The following is a 21,233-nucleotide window of genomic DNA, read 5'->3' on the forward strand; positions in this document are numbered from 1 at the left end:
TCAGGAAAACACGATCAGTGGTCAGTATGGTCAGAGGTCAGTATCCATAAGATATGAAGCTCAACAGCAGTGACAAAACATCAGTGAGACCGAGCTCACCAAACTTTGTGATGGGGTAATATAATTCCATTATAAATGATGCATACTGTCACCATGCTATGCATTTAGCATAATGGTGCAATACTGGGACATTTACCCAGATGTGAAGAACCACACGGAGAACCAATACAGCAGGACAACACAGGAGGCCCTGGCACTCAGCAAATTTTCTCACCAAAAACCCCCAAAGCAGCACGTTCCCCCTAAATAACCCTGAAATAAAAACAACTGTAGCAGCAGTGCAGTATGATGGCAAAATCAATCCCAAGCCAGCCAATCAGTGGCTGCCACATCAAGTACCCCAGTTGAGTCATCCACCAATGACAGCTCATTTGTTCCACATATAGGCCTACTCAGAACTCTCATACAAGCCAGATTGGTCAGCATTCATCAGTCAAACTGGTTCCAACTTCCAACTTAACTTCCAACACTCAATTTAAAAATGTATTTATATCCACAAGTCTGAAATGGAAACGCTTTAGCTCTGGATTCCCAATGCTGTTAAAGAAATAAAACATTCACCAGCAACTACAATTTAGCTTTCAGTGTATATACAGCTTAGAATAGGCCTTGGCAAAAAGACAACTGGCACGCTGCATTTTCTGCAAATGGAATTAATGGTCTGGCTGTCCAGTAGAAAAGTTGCAAATAGGCTACAGAATCTGCAACTAAAATATAAATGAGGTAGACATTTCAAAGTTAAAATCAGAGACACTCAAATTTGGCCCACACGGTCAGCAGTACTGCTGGTTTCCGCTCGTGTCTGATAGTCCATAGACCATATTCCAAATAATGCCTCTGATTGGCCAGAGGTTGCACTCACCTGGTGCGTCATGTTTAAATCACTTCCTGATTAGAGAGGCAGAATGAAAACCAGCCCTGAGGGCCAGATGCGAGTATCCCCGTTTTAAATAAATCACAGTTCCAGCGATTCCAAAAACCATTCATTCCAACAACATTCATTAGTCACTGCAGCCTTGATTAAATATAGCGCAGACAATGCCAAAAATAATTAAACCGCCATGAGAAAAAGCTTAATCCTCAAAGTGACATCACACCACTTTCCCCACTCTATTAATGGGTGAATAAATTCATGTGCAAATAAGTTGTAAAGAAACATTTAAACTAGATTTTTTTTCCCCAGTGAAGAAAACCATTTTCTATTTAGGAACGTAAGAACTGGAATTAGCTCCAGACAAACCGCGCTAACTGCGTGTACACTGTATCAGAGATGAACCAATGAGAACGTCATACACCCAGGGTAACGGCCATGGAGTGTGGCCTGTCTCCCCTGTCTCCTCTATCACTGCCATGCTGTCTGCTTCCTGCCCACAAACCGCCATGTGAATAAACAACTGCCTATCTCATCAGCACAGATGCCTGCACCTCGATGGAACCCTGCTGGTTTTAACAGTACCTCCCGCGGGTTGACCCACCTATAATGCGTGCGTTGTGTGTGTGTGTGTGTGTGTGTGTGTGGGTGCACGCAAGAGAGAGAGAGAGAGCGAGAGAGAATGAAATACTTACTCATGCACTGAGTGGTAGAGCTTTGCAATGCCTTGGTGGGTCCAGTCCTTACCAAGCTGAGGAAGGATCTGTCCGAACACATCAGACCTGAGGTAACAAGCGTTACAGACACATTACAAGGCTGGTCATGGATCACAAAATCTTCTTGTCACTCAATGCTATACATGATCACAGAGAAGCATCAGTGCACAGCAGTAGGGGAAACCCTGTGAAACACTGCACAAGTGCACTGGTGTATCTGTTGGCTAATACAACGGTCAGACACATCATGCAGCACAGTAGCAGGAGCTCCATACTTGGTGATGGTGCCATCGATGTCGGAGATGATGACTTTGTCGTCCCAGTTCCACAGGTAGATGGTGCCCTCGCAGCGGCAGGTGCCCTGGTACTGCGTGGTGATGCTGAACGTGACGTCGTTCGGCCCCTCCTTCAGCTTCAGGCTGGCCTGCGTGCAGACAGACAGACAGTCAGTCAGACAGACAAAGACAGTTAGACAGAGACAGTCAGACAAAGACAGACAGAGACAGACAGAGAGTCTGACAGAGACAATTAGAGACAGAAAGTCAGACAGGGACAGACAGACAGACAGAGACAGACAGACAGAGAAAGTTAGACAGACAGACAAACAGAGAGGCTGAGCGGCTGTCAGCAGCAGAGCGTCAAGGTGTTCCAGGCAGCAGGATGTGGTCTCCCAAGTCTCTACTCTGTAGGCCTAAGTTGGGCTTCACATTGAAAACCACAAACTGATGGCACCATTAGAACCTCCTCCAGATGTAAAGTGTTCTTTGTGACTAACCATGCATCTCTCCTGTGTCTGCGTTTCAGTACGTTTCCACAGACCCCGTGACGTGCATGTGTAAGCTGAGCTTCATTACGGTCAGATCTTACAACATGGCTGCTCACTCCTCATCTGGCCCACACACATCACACTGTGACCCAGCAGCCCCGGGCCTATACAGGCCCACAACAGTGAGTCACTTTAGTGTGCTTGGGAGACATGTCCACACACAGGATGCAGAAACAGACTTCCCTCCCAGCAAAAATACACTTACACCTCAGCACCTCTTTCAAACGGACATCCACGTTAAGATACTCTCTGGCCCTGCGATAATAGAGTTATGAGCTCTGTCTGTTTCTCTGAAACACCTGCACAGCACAAGACTAAAGTGTGTGTCTACATATAGTGAGCATGTGTGTGTGTGTACATGTACTGCATGTTTTTGTGTATGTGCATGTGTGTACGTGAAGTATATGTACGCGTGTGTACGTGAGTGTGTGAGTATGTGTCTGTACATGTAGTGAGCATGTGTGTGTGAGTGTGTGAATGTGTGTGTACATATCTGTACGTGTAGTGTGTGTCTGTGTGTGCATGTTTACATGTAGAGTGTGTGTGCGTGTGTGTGTCTGTATGTGTACTGAGTGTGTGTGTGTGTGTGTGTGTGTGTGTGCATAAAGACAGACTTACGATCTGGTCAGAGGAGAGGCGCAGGGACTTCTTGTAGGAATGAATGCTGGTCTGACTCAGGCCCTCAGCCAGAGCAGCAGCACTGAGCTCCTTTGACTCCTCATCACTGGATGAGTCCTCGCCCTTTTGCCTGTGCAGGGACATGAAAATCCTCAAGTCAAGCGTCCTGCTAAATTTACACATTTAATAAAGCCCTGGCAACTGCAGCATGTTCACCAAAAGGTCCAAAGGTTCACAAATACTGAAGAGGAAGGTATACGGGAAACTGTCATAACCCTAAGCAAACTGATGAAATAAAGCTATTAGGATCTATGAATAGCAATACAAATATTTGCTTTCATGCTGTGACTGAGCTCTACCTGAACAATGCACACAGTAGTGGTCTCACATATGGTCAGCAGGGGGCAGCATTACTACAAGGTAGGTAGGGGCCATATTAAACCAAAAAAATTTTCAAGTAAATCAAAATAGGTTTTAATACTTCATTCATATTGAAACCTTTTTTTAGCTGAATCAAAATTTTCACTGATGTTTCCTCATGCATTATCAATAATCTGGTCAGTGTCAGGGAATGTAATTAAATCCTAATCAAGATTTTAAACAAACATAAATAATCATTCAGTTAATAAAAAAAAAAATATATATATATATATATATATATATATATATATATATATATATATATATATATATATACATTTTTTTTACCTCTGTTCTACATGAAATTACAAATCAAAAAATGCCTGCATAAGACCCTTGATAAGGCTGAAAGGTGGGTTTTTTCTAATTCCCATGCAATCCAATATCAGTGTGTTCTGCCCATCTCTGAAAAAAACTATGCTGGTTGAACTACTGTGACCATGGAGACCAGTGACCTCACAGATTGAGCAACGGCTCCTTTAGAGAAAGGAGTAGAGATGTGCATCGGACGTGAAGGGCCCCTCGCTCAGTATGACCAACAGAGGGAGGGGCCCAGACAGGGCAGTGACTCACTGATGGGCGGGGTTCTCCTGGGCGAGGGAGGGGCCTCCAATGTGTGACACTTGTGCCTCCAGCTTGGTCTCAGACTGGACACAGAAAACATGAGAGAGAGACAGTGAGAGAGAGACTTGGCACAAATGTATAACATAACCAAGTTTACCATACACATCATGATTCCCAAACAGAGAATGAATGTCAGGTTTAAACATTTTAAAACCCGTTGCACCACATACCTGTTTGACCGTGCTGTCGGCTCTCTTTCGCCAGAACCACCAGCGGCCCGACTTCTTTGGCATTTTCTCCTTCACCCAGGCCTCCTCCGTGGTCTGAGGAGGATCGCAGGAGGGGGGAATAAATGCGTGCGTACATGAGTGCGTACAGCAGTCGAGAAGGAAAGACTGCTGCACACGCACCAAGGCTCCAGAGTGCGACCATTTTGCTCGCACACGCGACCAAAAATCTGTCAAGAGCAACTAAACATTTTCATTGGTCGCACCGGTGCGCCTGACATTTAGCAGGTCTGTCTCCGTGTGTTACGACGAGGGTCACATTGAGGGAAAAAAAAGTCGGAGATTTCGAGAATACGGTCGTAATATTACGAGAATAATGTCGTAATTTTTTACGAGAAAAAAGTCGTATTTTAGGCTGCCGCCTGCGTTAAAATGAGGAAGGTGGAGCATTTTGTGAAGTTATACTTTAGTATAGGTTTCACAAATAACGAAATACTTGATCTTTTGGCACATCAGCGCCACACTATCAGAAGTATCAGGACCTTGAAAAGATTGTGCAAGAAACTGTCTACTCTGAAGAAAGAACCAGACTTGGAGGAAATTACAGGCTCAGGCTGCCATTAGACTGTCCTCTCGCCCATTTTGTTGGTTGCTGGTAATATATTTTCCTAAAAATTATGTTGTTTTGTTCTCGTTAAATTACGACTTTATTCTTGTAATATTACAACTTTTTTTCTTTAAATATTATGACTTTATTCTCATTAAATTGCGACTTTATTCTCATAATATTATAAATTTATTCTCATGTTACGACCTTATTATCGAAATCTCAGAATTTTTTTTTCCCCCTCAATGTGGCCCTAATACTCCGTGGTAGTACAGTGTGTGTATGTGTGTAGCGTTATTTTTTCTTCCCCACCCGCATTCTGCGAAGACCCGCCCCTACTCTGCCTCTGATTGGCTCTAACCCTGATATTCTTCTTCGGTGAAAGCAGGTGGAGAAAAAAAAAAATAAGGCATGTATGTGTGAAACCGCGCCCTGTACTCCTCCACACTCGCACACTTTTGTTTGAGTTATTTGAGTTTGATTTATTTATTTGAGTTTGTCAAAAACTTTAAACATCAGCACTTTTTAAGTTTATTTTTTAAACAATCGAGGTTATTGAGATTTCTAGTTTGTGCTGTGATTTAAATAAAGAAAAAACATTTATCTGCACCTTTATTCCTGTTTACAATCATTTACACAATGTGTTAAGAAATTATCAATGTGTATGGGAACTGACAAAAAAGGTAACGCTTAAAATGTATTATTGCGGCGCCAAAAGGCGTAGTGAAAGATTTTGGGTGCACCTGAAATATGTGCTGATGCGCCTAAATGAAAAAGATAGGCGCACCAGTGCAACCAATGTAAAAAGTTAGTCAGGAGCCCTGCACACATACAGAGGTGAGACCTACCTTGGGCAGGTTCTTCTGAAATGCCTGCAAGCTCAGTATTAATGGTGCTGCCAATGTCCAGTTGTAATACCTGCAAAAGAGGCATGAACTGAGGGAAGCACCCACTGAATAATACATCAACACGAAAACACAGCTAGAACTGAATAAATAGTGAAATGTGAAAATACACCGTTTTGTGTACTATGTTACAGTAAATAAATGAAATTGAATATGTAAATGATGACTTACCTATTTGCAATCTTTACAACCAAATTGGGATTGTCGATAATGGCTGGATTTTCAGCAAATTCATTATATGTGATGATATGCTGCATGAATTTTTCTGTGAAATAAAAAAAAAAAAAAAACCTTGTTAAATTACAATCATTAATGGAATCTCCACTAAGAAAGAAGTCCTATTTACTCTAGCTTTTCTCTCTGACAGACAGCAAAAGCATATTCTGAATGGTGTCCTAGAGGCCCTGCCATTACAGAACCTATACCCATGTAAGAAGATCCCTGCCTGTGCTCTTCAGCAGGGCCATGCCGCAGCAAAAACAGACCCTTTAACTGGGACACCCCAGAGCCAGATCCCAGGCTTAGAACCTTAGAACCTTAGAACCTAGGCCAACCTCAGCACAACAAATCACTTTCACTGGAGGAGAGTGCAGCTTCTGTTCTCTGCAAACTGTAAGAGGTCTACTTCAAACTGTAAAATGAGTGCACAGCTTCCCACAGAGCCAGTTCTGGGACAGGCATGCCAGGGCCCTGTCTCTCACCTTTGGCGATGTCCGAGTTCTCGCTCAGGCCGCCGCAGAGCGACAGGGTGACGTCGGGCAGGTCGCTGGCGGAGTCCGACAGGCACTCTGTCCCGCTGTCGGCCGCCGCGCTGCCCACAGACTGCGGGGACTGGGACCCGGAGCGCAGGTCCGTCTCCATCCAGTGTTTGGGAACGTGGTCAGTCTCACTGCAACACACACGACCATGCAAACGGTCTGCACTGTGCATGGAATCTGCATTGAGCTAAGGTTAGCCCTGCTAACCATCTGCACTGTGTGTGGATTCTGCATTGTGCACTGATTAACCATGCTAGCGGTCAGCAGTGGGCATGGAATCTGTTTTGAGCTAAGGCTAGCCATGCTAATGGTCTGCACTGTGCTTGGAATCTATATTGAACTAAGGTTAGCCATGCTAACAGTCTGCACTGTGCACAGAATCTGTATTGAGCTAAGTTTAGTCATGCTAACTGTCTGCACTGTGCATGGAATCTGTATTGTGGTAAGATCAGCAGTGCTAACGGTCTGCGCTGTGCATGGAATCTGTATTGATCTAAGGTTAGCCATGCTAACGGTCTGCACTGTGCATGGAATCTGCATTGAGCTAAGATCAGCAGTGCTAACGGTCTGCACTGCATGGAATCTGTATTGATCTAAGGTTAGCCATGCTAACGGTCTGCACTGTGCATGGAATCTGCATTGAGCTAAGATCAGCTGTGCTAACGGTCTGCACTGTGCATGGAATCTGCACTGAGCTAAGGTTAGCCATGCTAACGTTCTGTACTGTGCATGGAATCTACACTGAGCTAAGGTTAGCCATGCTAACGGTCTGCACTGTGCATGGAATCTGCACTGAGCTAAGGTAAGCCATGCAAATGGTCTGCACTGTGCATGGAATCTGCATTGAGCTAAGATCAGCAGTGCTAACGGTCTGCACTGTGCATGGAATCTGCATTGAGCTAAGATCAGCTGTGCTAATGGTCTGCACTGTGCATTGAATCTGCACTGAGCTAAGGTTAGCCAAGCTAACGGTGAGCATGGTGCATAGACCCTGCACTGAGCTACAGACCAAATGGGGTATACTTGTGTCATTTCTGCTATACTGCACCTCCCCAAAGGCAAAGTCCACATGTGGCATGAACAATGGTTATGAGAAAATATAACCAACATCACAAAAGGGCTGTTTAGTAAAATATTGTGTCTGCAGTGACAGTGGTGGGGTTTCCTTTATTGTGTGGGGTGGATTTCTGGGGTGCGTGGCATGATGGGTACCTCTTAGGAAAGTAGCGTGCAACCACTTCAGGTTCAAGTTCATTCAGATCGTCAAGGTAGATATCCTCAGGGCCCTGGTGCTGACTCCTCTTCTGAACACCTAAGACAGACAAGGGCGGGCGTGGTTACAGACCTTTATCTGAAACGCCGACAATACACAGGGCTGCTTGCGTTCATCCGTTTCGTCTGCCTTTTGTTTTTGCTCGGCCCGCTGGCCCGTATAAAGAACAGCCAGAAAACAACTCAAAGGAGACAAAGGAAACGCTGACAGGAAGAAATGTACCAAAAATGTTCTCAGAAGTGAGCGAGAATTCCCCCAGCCGTCATGCCACTTCCTTCCTGTCAACATCCTCCAGCAGCCGGCTCCCACTCTATGAGCGCTTGAGATCACATGAAGGCCACTTTCCCCACGGTGGAGATACTTCATCCATCCCTTATGCCCACATGCTTAAAGAAGGAGAACAGATGCCTGCACTTTCAAATACAGACCTGGACTGCCCCTCCGAGCACATGTGTATTCAACACGCTGCTGGCAGCCAGAATCTGATAAGGACAGCCAGCCGCCGTCTAAACCACACGCCGTTATCACGGCCATTATTTGCAGGGCTGCAGCTGGGCTTCGACCTCATTTGTTCTTATCTTGGATGACAGAAATGCGAAAACAATGCAAGCCGGGCGGGTGCCTCACCGCAGTCTGAGAGACTGGGTCTGAATGAGAGCACCGCTCGCTCTGAGAGACTGGGTCTGAATGAGCGCGCCGCTCTGAGAGACTGGGTCTGAATGAGAGCGCCGCTCACTCTGAGAGACTGGGTCTGAATGAGAGCGCCGCTCGCTCTGAAAGACTGGGTCTGAATGAGAGTGCCGCTCGCTCTGAGAGACTGGGTCTGAATGAGAGCGCCGCTCTGAGAGACTGGGTCTGAATGAGAGCGCCGCTCGCTATGAGAGCGCCGCTCGCTCTGAGAGACTGGGTCTGAATGAGAGCGCCGCTCTGAGAGACTGGGTCTGAATGAGAGCGCCGCTCTGAGAGACTGGGTCTGAATGAGAGCGCCGCTCTGAGAGACTGGGTCTGAATGAGAGCGCCGCTCTGAGAGACTGGGTCTGAATGAGAGCGCCGCTCTGAGAGACTGGGTCTGAATGAGAGCGCCGCTCGCTATGAGAGCGCCGCTCGCTCTGAGAGACTGGGTCTGAATGAGAGCGCCGCTCTGAGAGACTGGGTCTGAATGAGAGTGCCGCTCAGAGAGACTGGGTCTGAATGAGAGCGCCGCTCAGAGACTGGGTCTGAATGAGAGCGCCGCTCGCTCTGAGAGACTGGGTCTGAATGAGAGCGCCGCTCTGAGAGACTGGGTCTGAATGAGAGCGCCGCTCTGAGAGACTGGGTCTGAATGAGAGCGCCGCTCGCTCTGAGAGACTGGGTCTGAATGAGAGCGCCGCTCTGAGAGACCGGGTCTGAATGAGAGCGCCGCTCTGAGAGACTGGGTCTGAATGAGAGTGCCGCTCTCTCTGAGAGACTGGGTCTGAATGAGAGCGCCGCTCGCTCTGAGAGACTGGGTCTGAATGAGAGCGCCGCTCTGAGAGACTGGGTCTGAATGAGAGCGCCGCTCGCTCTGAGAGACTGGGTCTGAATGAGAGCGCCGCTCGCTCTGAGAGACTGGGTCTGAATGAGAGCGCCGCTCTGAGAGACTGGGTCTGAATGAGAGCGCCGCTCGCTCTGAGAGACTGGGTCTGAATGAGAGTGCCGCTCGCTCTGAGAGACTGGGTCTGAATGAGAGCGCCGCTCGCTCTGAGAGACTGGATCTGAATGAGAGCGCCGCTCTGAGAGACTGGGTCTGAATGAGAGCGCCGCTCGCTCTGAGAGACTGGGTCTGAATGAGAGCGCCGCTCTGAGAGACTGGATCTGAATGAGAGCGCCGCTCTGAGAGACTGGATCTGAATGAGAGCGCCGCTCTGAGAGACTGGGTCTGAATGGGAGTGCCGCTCGCTCTGAGAGACTGGGTCTGAATGAGAGCGCCGCTCTGAGAGACTGGGTCTGAATGGGAGTGCCGCTCGCTCTGAGAGACTGGGTCTGAATGAAAGCGCCGCTCGCTCTGAGAGACTGGGTCTGAATGAGAGCGCCGCTCTGAGAGACTGGGTCTGAATGAGAGCGCCGCTCTGAGAGACTGGATCTGAATGAGAGCGCCGCTCTGAGAGACTGGGTCTGAATGGGAGTGCCGCTCGCTCTGAGAGACTGGGTCTGAATGAGAGCGCCGCTCGCTCTGAGAGACTGGGTCTGAATGAGAGCGCCGCTCTGAGAGACTGGGTCTGAATGAGAGCGCCGCTCTGAGAGACTGGGTCTGAATGAGAGCGCCGCTCGCTCTGAGAGACTGGGTCTGAATGGGAGTGCCGCTCGCTCTGAGAGACTGGGTCTGAATGAGAGTGCCGCTCGCTCTGAGAGACTGGGTCTGAATGAGAGCGCCGCTCGCTCTGAGAGACTGGGTCTGAATGAGAGCGCCGCTCGCTCTGAGAGACTGGGTCTGAATGAGAGCGCCGCTCGCTCTGAGAGACTGGGTCTGAATGAGAGCGCCGCTCGCTCTGAGAGACTGGGTCTGAATGAGAGCGCCGCTCGCTCTGAGAGACTGGGTCTGAATGAGAGCGCCGCTCGCTCTGAGAGACTGGGTCTGAATGAGAGCGCCGCTCGCTTTGAGAGACTGGGTCTGAATGAGAGTGCCGCTCGCTCTGAGAGACTGGGTCTGAATGAGCGCGCCGCTCTGAGAGACTGGGTCTGAATGAGAGCGCCGCTCTGAGAGACTGGGTCTGAATGAGAGCGCCGCTCGCTCTGAGAGACTGGGTCTGAATGAGAGCGCCGCTCTGAGAGACTGGGTCTGAATGAGAGCGCCGCTCGCTCTGAGAGACTGGGTCTGAATGGGAGTGCCGCTCGCTCTGAGAGACTGGGTCTGAATGAGAGTGCCGCTCGCTCTGAGAGACTGGGTCTGAATGAGAGCGCCGCTCGCTCTGAGAGACTGGGTCTGAATGAGAGCGCCGCTCGCTCTGAGAGACTGGGTCTGAATGAGAGCGCCGCTCGCTCTGAGAGACTGGGTCTGAATGAGAGCGCCGCTCGCTCTGAGAGACTGGGTCTGAATGAGAGCGCCGCTCGCTCTGAGAGACTGGGTCTGAATGAGAGCGCCGCTCGCTCTGAGAGACTGGGTCTGAATGAGAGTGCCGCTCTGAGAGACTGGGTCTGAACGAGAGCGCCGCTCGCTCTGAGAGACTGGGTCTGAATGAGAGTGCCGCTCGCTCTGAGAGACTGGGTCTGAATGAGAGCGCCGCTCTGAGAGACTGGGTCTGAATGAGAGTGCCGCTCTGAGAGACTGGGTCTGAATGAGAGTGCCGCTCGCTCTGAGAGACTGGGTCTGAATGAGCGCGCCGCTCTGAGAGACTGGGTCTGAATGAGAGCGCCGCTCTGAGAGACTGGGTCTGAATGAGAGCGCCGCTCGCTCTGAGAGACTGGGTCTGAATGAGAGCGCCGCTCTGAGAGACTGGGTCTGAATGAGAGCGCCGCTCTGAGAGACTGGGTCTGAATGAGAGCGCCGCTCGCTATGAGAGCGCCGCTCGCTCTGAGAGACTGGGTCTGAATGAGAGCGCCGCTCTGAGAGACTGGGTCTGAATGAGAGCGCCGCTCTGAGAGACTGGGTCTGAATGAGAGCGCCGCTCTGAGAGACTGGGTCTGAATGAGAGCGCCGCTCTGAGAGACTGGGTCTGAATGAGAGCGCCGCTCTGAGAGACTGGGTCTGAATGAGAGCGCCGCTCGCTATGAGAGCGCCGCTCGCTCTGAGAGACTGGGTCTGAATGAGAGCGCCGCTCTGAGAGACTGGGTCTGAATGAGAGTGCCGCTCAGAGAGACTGGGTCTGAATGAGAGCGCCGCTCAGAGACTGGGTCTGAATGAGAGCGCCGCTCGCTCTGAGAGACTGGGTCTGAATGAGAGCGCCGCTCTGAGAGACTGGGTCTGAATGAGAGCGCCGCTCTGAGAGACTGGGTCTGAATGAGAGCGCCGCTCGCTCTGAGAGACTGGGTCTGAATGAGAGCGCCGCTCTGAGAGACCGGGTCTGAATGAGAGCGCCGCTCTGAGAGACTGGGTCTGAATGAGAGTGCCGCTCTCTCTGAGAGACTGGGTCTGAATGAGAGCGCCGCTCGCTCTGAGAGACTGGGTCTGAATGAGAGCGCCGCTCTGAGAGACTGGGTCTGAATGAGAGCGCCGCTCGCTCTGAGAGACTGGGTCTGAATGAGAGCGCCGCTCGCTCTGAGAGACTGGGTCTGAATGAGAGCGCCGCTCTGAGAGACTGGGTCTGAATGAGAGCGCCGCTCGCTCTGAGAGACTGGGTCTGAATGAGAGTGCCGCTCGCTCTGAGAGACTGGGTCTGAATGAGAGCGCCGCTCGCTCTGAGAGACTGGATCTGAATGAGAGCGCCGCTCTGAGAGACTGGGTCTGAATGAGAGCGCCGCTCGCTCTGAGAGACTGGGTCTGAATGAGAGCGCCGCTCTGAGAGACTGGATCTGAATGAGAGCGCCGCTCTGAGAGACTGGATCTGAATGAGAGCGCCGCTCTGAGAGACTGGGTCTGAATGGGAGTGCCGCTCGCTCTGAGAGACTGGGTCTGAATGAGAGCGCCGCTCTGAGAGACTGGGTCTGAATGGAGTGCCGCTCGCTCTGAGAGACTGGGTCTGAATGAAAGCGCCGCTCGCTCTGAGAGACTGGGTCTGAATGAGAGCGCCGCTCTGAGAGACTGGGTCTGAATGAGAGCGCCGCTCTGAGAGACTGGATCTGAATGAGAGCGCCGCTCTGAGAGACTGGGTCTGAATGTGAGTGCCGCTCGCTCTGAGAGACTGGGTCTGAATGAGAGCGCCGCTCGCTCTGAGAGACTGGGTCTGAATGAGAGCGCCGCTCTGAGAGACTGGGTCTGAATGAGAGCGCCGCTCTGAGAGACTGGGTCTGAATGAGAGCGCCGCTCGCTCTGAGAGACTGGGTCTGAATGAGAGTGCCGCTCGCTCTGAGAGACTGGGTCTGAATGAGAGTGCCGCTCGCTCTGAGAGACTGGGTCTGAATGAGAGCGCCGCTCGCTCTGAGAGACTGGGTCTGAATGAGAGCGCCGCTCGCTCTGAGAGACTGGGTCTGAATGAGAGCGCCGCTCGCTCTGAGAGACTGGGTCTGAATGAGAGCGCCGCTCGCTCAGAGAGACTGGGTCTGAATGAGAGCGCCGCTCGCTCTGAGAGACTGGGTCTGAATGAGAGCGCCGCTCGCTCTGAGAGACTGGGTCTGAATGAGAGTGCCGCTCTGAGAGACTGGGTCTGAATGAGAGTGCCGCTCGCTCTGAGAGACTGGGTCTGAATGAGCGCGCCGCTCTGAGAGACTGGGTCTGAATGAGAGCGCCGCTCTGAGAGACTGGGTCTGAATGAGAGCGCCGCTCGCTCTGAGAGACTGGGTCTGAATGAGAGCGCCGCTCTGAGAGACTGGGTCTGAATGAGAGCGCCGCTCGCTCTGAGAGACTGGGTCTGAATGAGAGCGCCGCTCGCTCTGAGAGACTGGGTCTGAATGAGAGAGCCGCTCGCTCTGAGAGACGGGGTCTGAATGAGAGCGCCGCTCGCTCTGAGAGACTGGGTCTGAATGAGAGCGCCGCTCGCTCTGAGAGACTGGGTCTGAATGAGAGTGCCGCTCTGAGAGACTGGGTCTGAATGAGAGCGCCGCTCGCTCTGAGAGACTGGGTCTGAATGGGAGTGCCGCTCGCTCTGAGAGACTGGGTCTGAATGAGAGTGCCGCTCGCTCTGAGAGACTGGGTCTGAATGAGAGCGCCGCTCGCTCTGAGAGACTGGGTCTGAATGAGAGCGCCGCTCGCTCTGAGAGACTGGGTCTGAATGAGAGCGCCGCTCGCTCTGAGAGACTGGGTCTGAATGAGAGCGCCGCTCGCTCTGAGAGACTGGGTCTGAATGAGAGCGCCGCTCGCTCTGAGAGACTGGGTCTGAATGAGAGCGCCGCTCGCTCTGAGAGACTGGGTCTGAATGAGAGTGCCGCTCTGAGAGACTGGGTCTGAATGAGAGCGCCGCTCGCTCTGAGAGACTGGGTCTGAATGAGAGTGCCGCTCGCTCTGAGAGACTGGGTCTGAATGAGAGCGCCGTTTGCTCACCTTTCTTCTTGGACGGGGAGTCGGTCTTGGAGCAGGGCTTCGTCTCAGCACAGGCGTCGCCCATTTCCCCAGGGATGTGGATGACGGTGGCGGGGTCAGGGGCGGGGTCGGGGGCAGGGTCGGGGGCAGGGTCGGGGGCGGGGTCGGTGGGGGTGGAGGTGGCCATGGCGGACGGCAGCCCGGGGGAGAGGGGAGTGCGGGGCTCGGGCTTGACGATGGCACAGACGGGGTCCACCACGCCCTGCAGTCCGTCCGTCTCCATGGCCTCGGAGCTGAGGATGACGCGGAAGTGCGTGCTCTCCGTCGGGGTGATGGTCACCATCTTCAGCAGCTCCGGCTTCTCCTTCTTAGCCACCTGAAAAGAGTGGCGGGTTTTCAGCTGTGTTTTTAAATTTTTTTTCTACAAACAATAAAGGAAGTGCCAATGCTGATATCAAATCTCATCTTAGAAATAACTCACACAGAAGGAGAGTACATTTTCTTTAACAGTTTAAGCCATCTACAGTTAGTTCTCCCCACACAATAAATTCAGATTTCTTTAAAAATAATAAGACGATAAACAAAATTTTAAACAAAATAAGACGATATGGACAGAAGGCCTCACCCTGGTGGATTCTGGGAACTCGCCCCAGGTCCACTGCATGTGGGACTCATTCCGGAGCAGGGTCTCTGAGGGCTTCACCAGCAGCTCAGAGTCACTCTTTGGAGAGGAGGACTCTAACAGGACCCGGCTAGAGGGGGAATACACACGCACACACGCACACATGCGCGCACACACACACACACACACACACGTGCGCACACACACACAAACGCACACAGAATAGATAAGACTGACTGCAACACTGCTTAGGTAGATACAGCCATAGCGGTTCTGTGTTTTGCTTAGTCATAAAGATTTTTTACAACATGTTGTAAACTCTGTCAGTGCTTGCAAACTAGGTCCCATAAACACAGTCCCTCTCCTGCCAGCACTGCACAGTGTCACTGTGTGAGTATGATGGTAATAAGAAAACAGACTTGTCTGAGTCAGCACTGCACAGTGTCACACTGTGTGAGTGTGACAGTAATAACAGAAGCACACCTGTCTGTGGGGGACCAGTCTCCGTCAGAGAAAGGGTAGCTGTCCAGGGAGTGGAGGACGGGGTGCTGCTTGTACTCCGGCTCCTTCACTGCTGTGAACGAAGACGCCCTGAAGCAAGAACACGGAAAGGCGTGGTCAGCGATGCGCTCGAACACACGGTCAGCGATGCGCTCGATCACACGGTCAGCAATGCGCTCGATCACACGGTCAGCGATGCGCTCGATCACACGGTCAGCGATGCGGTCGATCACACGGTCAGCGATGCGGTCGATCACACGGTCAGCGATGCAGTCGATCACACAGTCAGGGATGCGGTCGATCACACGGTCAGCGATGCGGTCGATCACACGGTCAGCGATGCGGTCGATCACATGGTCAGCGATGCGGTCGATCACACGGTCAGCGATGCGGTCGAAAACACGGTCAGCGATGCGGTCGAAAACACGGTCAGCAATGCAGTCGATCACACAGTCAGGGATGCGGTCAATCACACGGTCAGGGATGCGGTCAATCACACGGTCAGGGATGCGGTCAATCACACGGTCAGGGATGCGGTCAATCACACGGTCAGGGATGCGGTCAATCACACGGTCAGGGATGCGGTCGATCACATGGTCAGCGATGCGGTCGATCACACGGTCAGGGATGCGGTCGATCACACGGTCAACGATGCGGTCGATCACACGGTCAGCGATGCGGTCGATCACAGGGTCAGCGATGCGGTTCGACAACGCGGTCGACTTGGGGCCTCGACCCGGTCCTCCGGCGGTCAGCCACTCACTTGACGTGTGGGGCGTGCTCGTCGTCGGAGCTCATGTCCATCTCGAAGATCTCCTCGCCGCCGGCCGCCGGGGGGGTCTGCTCCTCCCTGCGGGGGTCGGCTTTGTGCTTCTTCTTCCTCCTCTTCTTCTTCTTCACCGACACGGCGCTCTGAGGGGGGCCGCCGCTCTCCTCCGGGCCCTGCCCCAGGCCCGGCTCCCGGCTCCAGAACACCTGCTCCTCCGTGGGGATGGGGGAGGTGGCCAGGTGGGCGGGGACAATCTCCTGGGTAACCGTGAAACAAATAGCTTCAGGAGACGCCACACGCATTTATCTCAAAATATACAGGATATGCACTGTAACATATGGAAATGCCTTAGACTCAACCAATCACAACTAAGACCTAGATGGCGTTCGGCAGTCGCGATTAACGTAAGCAAACTTTGAAGGTCACGACAGAAAGTGAAGCTAAATTAAGAACATATAGAACTGTACAACAATGTACAACAATGTATAAACGTACAACAGCTGCAGGCTCGACAAAAGTCTATTAATACCTAAATATATCTGAAAATACTGACAGCACTGTGCAGGCAGTGTGTACATTAAACTGCGTGCTCGTCTCTTTATATAAATAGAGTGCCGCCGCTGCCTGTACATGTTTATGTGAAAGCTGTGCTGTTTGGAGCACAGCCCGTGTGGCCTGGGACCAGAACGTGTGTGTGTGCTGCGCAGTTTTAGCCCGGTCGTGCAGAGCCTGCGTCCGTAGCTATATTTGGAATTTCCCCAGGCATAATGAAGACGCCCGCCTGAACAAACGCTCGCACTGATTCACATCAGACCTTCCTGACTGTAGGCCTAGGCTAGCATCCAGAGCCTTACCTTCAGCTGAATGCAGCTTTCGGTCAAGAGATATCAAAAGGCAGTACCTGTCAAATATTTCTCGTACAGCACTGCTTTTTTACATCTCTCCTACAGACTGTGCTGTGAAAAACTGACATTTAAATAAAAGCAAATTTCTTCTACAAATATTTCAAAGTAAGAGTCACATCCGCACCAGTGTGGACACTGGCCATTGAAAATAACAGCGGTTCCGAAGCACGTCGGATTTAGGAGACCGGGCGGATGCTCACATTTTCCTCCGCGGTTTCCTGGACGAAGAAGGCCTCTCCGTTGTCCCCCAGTTTCATGTGCAAATCCACCGGCTCCCCATTGACCTCGATGTCGATCTGGAGAGGACGAACGAGAGAGGAGGTTTTAATGAAACACTCCGGTGTGATTCAGAGTCGTGCCCCCCCCCCCCCCCCCGCCTCGGTGCTTAATGACCCAGTTCAAATGGCCGTGCAAACCCCTTGTTTTTCTCCTCGGTTGTTTGTCAGAACATTTCAAGCGCTGCGCCCTTTCTTTGTCACCTTCCTGCCTCCGGCCCTAGCCTAACGATTTAACGTGATTCATAGCCTATCTCTGTCACTGGGTAGCCGGTAGAGCTAAGAGACAGAGGAGAAGCTTGCCAGTCTGATGATTCAGGTATCTGGAACCACAGCCGGGGCACTAGTCACACAGAGAATGCCCTGAGCTGGGGGCCTACCCTCAGTGTGGGGGCACCGGTCAGCATTATGCATTATGTTTTCAGCAATGTTACACTGAAAAATTAATAGTGAGGTAAGTTTCTCTTTCATTATGAGAGTGGGTCACACGTTTCATTATTTACTTTCAACCACATAATCCTCTCCGAAGCATTCCAGCAATGCTAAAAGCTTCAAACTCCCATCAGGGTTGCACGTGGCCCCCTAAATGCACTCAAACTGCCCTTAAGTGTATTGAGGGGGCCACTTTATTACCACAGGCAGTTCTGTTACACGTGAGTGAGACTCCACAGTTTAGGGAAAAGATTAGTGTTGGGTTGTGCTAGACCCAGAGCTTAAGGGGTGCAGGGGGAGCCGTTTTTACACTTTCAGCGAACTGCCTCTAATTTTTCAGCGTCCTCCACCTCCCAGGTTAAGCATCCCGGTGTTAACTGAATCACGCAAAGAGATTTGACCAAAGCTGCGTGCCTGTCTGGGGTCGACCTTTCCATCCTCCCTCGTACAGATAGCCAGCTATCCTGGAGGGCTACAATTAACAAGGCTAATCTCTCAAGGAAATGTCCCAGTTTGCATGCAAAAATGTGCCCCAAATCATCCGCAACACTTTCTTTTTTTCTCATTTTTTTGCTTTGTGAGCTCTGAATCACTCGGACTGCTTTATTTGCCCGCTGGAGACTGTTATTACCACCAAGTCCACAGGAAAGTGAAATGACCCAGGACACAGTAAATTGCTCAGGGAGGCCCTTTCAAAACAGATGTCTCACCCCAAAGACTTAAACCAAACAAATAAATCGCGTTCAGCCGTTCAGCACACCACTGACAATGGCACCGGTGCACGGAAGGGACAGACGCTCAGCCGAAAAAATTAAAACAGACCACTTCCAAAATGTGATGCGGAAGTCTAAGAACACATCAATCAGCACATTCTCCTTCTCCCAATAAACTCATCAAAATAAAAAAAATAAGATAGTGAAATGTTTAAAGTGATGTTAGTCAGGCGTTTGAGCTATTCACTGAGAAAAATGTTTCTGAAATTTTATGACCCCTGGATGAAAAATATAGGCTAACTCTACAGTACTGTAACAAGCGCGAATCTGCAATAGCTGCGACCGCACACGCGCATGCATCCATGTGTGCATGCATCCACGCACACACCATCAAACAAACACATGACCTCTTCTTTGGTTCATGACCAGCCTTTCCACAAAATCTTGTGCAAATCTGTGAATCCATTCGGGAGTTTTGCGCATTTTTGTGATAGGCCACGCCCATCGCCACGCCCCCTCCTGGTCAATCGGCCTGAAAGTTAGCCAGCTCTACCTTCGGTCATGACCAACGTCCATGGCAAATTTCAGCCCCCTGGGGCGAAAACTGTGGCCGCTATGGGGTGGGACACTTTTTGTGGACCAACCGACCAACCGACCGACCGACAGAGCTATAGAGCTGCGGTCGCGGCTAATAAAACTAGACCTGAATACCCTTTTGATAAACAAAGCAATGTTAATATGTGGGAAAGAAGAACAGACTTGCCAAAGAATTTCTCTACAAATTGAAACATTCAAGCTGCTTCTTGGAAGTGAGCTCATACTGCACACGCTGGTATCATGGAGTGGGCTTCAGAACATCAGAGCAGCCGTGTCCTTCAGACAGACACAGACTGCTAACGAACACAAGCCTTTCTGTTTCCAGGCCCGAACCTCAGGTTTCTTTTAACAGCACCATAGGAAGCTCTGTCCACAGCAGAGATAGAAGATGACCTGTGTATTCAGAGCAGGAGTGAATGAGCCCAGTGCACTCTGAAAGGGGACGAATCAAACGGCTCCTCTCCAAAAGAAGCTCCCGCCGTAACTTGTTCTATATCGTGTGAAATGATTCCCGAGTAGAGCGGGCCTCCTACGAATTCTCCCTCAGCCAACCTGCTGCTTTTCCACCTTATAATGTGAAGATAAAGAGAGATATCTGTTGCCATAGAGACCCAGGGTTCTCATGGATGATGTGCTCCATCCCCCCACAGCTCCACCCCCAAGCCCCTCGAAGGCCTTTATAAAGATCTGCAGCGCCAACACCGACATTATAATAGCACAAATACAATCTACCCTCATTTCCCTGATCACTCGCCTTAAGGCACGGCACAACCTCAGGGTGATAAATATGGAGAATGTGTGCACGCACACAAACACGTCTCAGAAGAGTCAGGGGACGGCCAACGGGGAACAGAACTAACGGAAACAAAAAGGGGAAGCAGAAATGTGTGCAACCAAAAACAGCACACCACCAAAGCTGAAATCCGCAAGCAGTGCCTTCACACTGAGCTCAAGCAGTGCACTCACTCAGCCAAAGCAGTGCCCACACTCAGCCAAAGCAGTGCCTTCACTGAGCTCAAGTAGTGCCCTCACTCAGCCAAAGCAGTGCCCACACTCAGCCAAAGCAGTGCCTTTACTGAGTCCAAGCAGTGCCCTCACTCAGCACAAGCAGTGCCCTCACTCAGCACAAGCAGTGCCCTCACTCAGCACAAGCAGTGCCCTCACTCAGCACAAGCAGTGCCCTCACTCAGCACAAGCAGTGCCCTCACTCAGCACAAGCAGTGCAGTCACTTAGCCCAAGCAGTGTAGTTGCTCAACCCAAGCTGATCCAAGATATAAGTTAGGTGTGGGTTTACCGCAGTGCCTGGCATAGAAACCATGTTGCTGGTGGGAAAGGGTAGTTCACATTCTTTATAAAGGAAAAGGACCCTACGAGCATTCCTAACTACACCTTCCCTCACAGGGAGGCCCTGAGCAAAATTCTAATCAGCCTGTATTTACATAGAACAAATTGAAATATATTTCAAATATATGTTTAATATTTTTACCCACTTAGCCCACGGGAGAGTTTTATTTATTTATTTTTCAAGAAATAATATCCCTGTCCAAGATGGCAGCCGAGAGCCGAGTTTTCCACAGTAAGCAATCTGGGTCATGTTCCTGGCGAGGTCATGTTCCCGAGGCTCAGTAACAGGGGAGCCACAGCACCCTGTCTGAAACTGCACTGCTCCCATTTCCTCTCCTCTTTTCCCTCCTTCCCCCCATCCCTGCGCTCACCACTTTCTCCTTGGAGCGCAGCACGCCCAGCTTGCCGAAGCGCACGTGGAAGGGGGAGCACTGGTAGCTGCCGTCCCGCTGGCGCACCACCACCACGTCGATGCAGCCCGACAGCGTGGCCTGGTTGATGCCCTTGTAGAGCTCCTTCACCGTCACCAGCACCTGCCCGGCCAGCTGGCCCACGTAGTTCATGGTGTCCACCTGCCAGAGGAAAAAAAAACAAGACCGGGTCAAAACCTAGCACATGGCTGGATCTCTCCGGCCGACCAATGGTGTAACTTCATAACTCGGCCGACCAATGGTGTAACTTCATCACTCACTCAGTCACAGGCATTCGCGTTTGTAGGGCTGGCCCCGCTGTTGCGGTCCAGCCAAAAAAAACGTGAAAAGGAGGGCCGTCAAATATAATCATCGGAGGTGGGAAGGGCAACCAACCGGGCAAAATCTCTACAGTATCGCATGGTGGCTTCAAGTGGTTAAACGTGCAGAAACTCACTGAGAACCACCATCTATAGAGTTATTCTGCAGAAACTCTTTGAGAAACATAGTGGTAATCTCTTACTGGTGCTTGTCGGACCCCAGGGCTTGATTTGGCAGTAGTACTACCAGCTGACATTAATTTTTTTAAGGTCACAAAAATGATCAACTTGACTTCCTACTAAATGATCTGGTCCCTGAACACTAAGAGCTTGTCCCACTTTCTCACAGGTATTTCTCCTAGCTCCCACTTTTCACAGGTATTTCTGAGCTCCTACTTCCTCACAGGTATTTCTCCAGCTCCTATTTTC

General features: G+C 50.8%; 1 protein-coding gene across 4 annotated transcripts in view; it reads right to left on the minus strand.

Moving 5' to 3' along the window:
- LOC118225294 (phosphatidate phosphatase LPIN2-like) overlaps positions 1 to 21,233 on the minus strand; it is a 39,920-nt gene that overhangs the window by 4,036 nt on the left and 14,651 nt on the right. For all 4 annotated transcript variants that reach the window (XM_035413473.1, XM_035413472.1, XM_035413471.1 and 1 more), the window contains 15 exons: positions 20,446 to 20,646; positions 16,913 to 17,008; positions 15,802 to 16,064; positions 15,021 to 15,128; positions 14,541 to 14,667; positions 13,937 to 14,291; positions 7,785 to 7,884; positions 6,516 to 6,703; positions 5,986 to 6,079; positions 5,758 to 5,827; positions 4,306 to 4,398; positions 4,085 to 4,158; positions 3,092 to 3,221; positions 1,923 to 2,071; positions 1,627 to 1,713 (listed from right to left, as the gene is read on the minus strand). In XM_035413473.1, the coding sequence (XP_035269364.1) occupies positions 1,627 to 1,713; positions 1,923 to 2,071; positions 3,092 to 3,221; positions 4,085 to 4,158; positions 4,306 to 4,398; positions 5,758 to 5,827; positions 5,986 to 6,079; positions 6,516 to 6,703; positions 7,785 to 7,884; positions 13,937 to 14,291; positions 14,541 to 14,667; positions 15,021 to 15,128; positions 15,802 to 16,064; positions 16,913 to 17,008; positions 20,446 to 20,637 (2,126 nt within the window). In that variant the 5' untranslated portion in view covers positions 20,638 to 20,646. The remainder of the gene's footprint in view (positions 1 to 1,626; positions 1,714 to 1,922; positions 2,072 to 3,091; positions 3,222 to 4,084; positions 4,159 to 4,305; positions 4,399 to 5,757; positions 5,828 to 5,985; positions 6,080 to 6,515; positions 6,704 to 7,784; positions 7,885 to 13,936; positions 14,292 to 14,540; positions 14,668 to 15,020; positions 15,129 to 15,801; positions 16,065 to 16,912; positions 17,009 to 20,445; positions 20,647 to 21,233) is intronic.

The sequence above is a fragment of the Anguilla anguilla genome, chromosome 4, assembly GCF_013347855.1.
Source record: "Anguilla anguilla isolate fAngAng1 chromosome 4, fAngAng1.pri, whole genome shotgun sequence".
In the NCBI taxonomy this organism is placed as follows: Eukaryota; Metazoa; Chordata; class Actinopteri; order Anguilliformes; family Anguillidae; genus Anguilla; species Anguilla anguilla.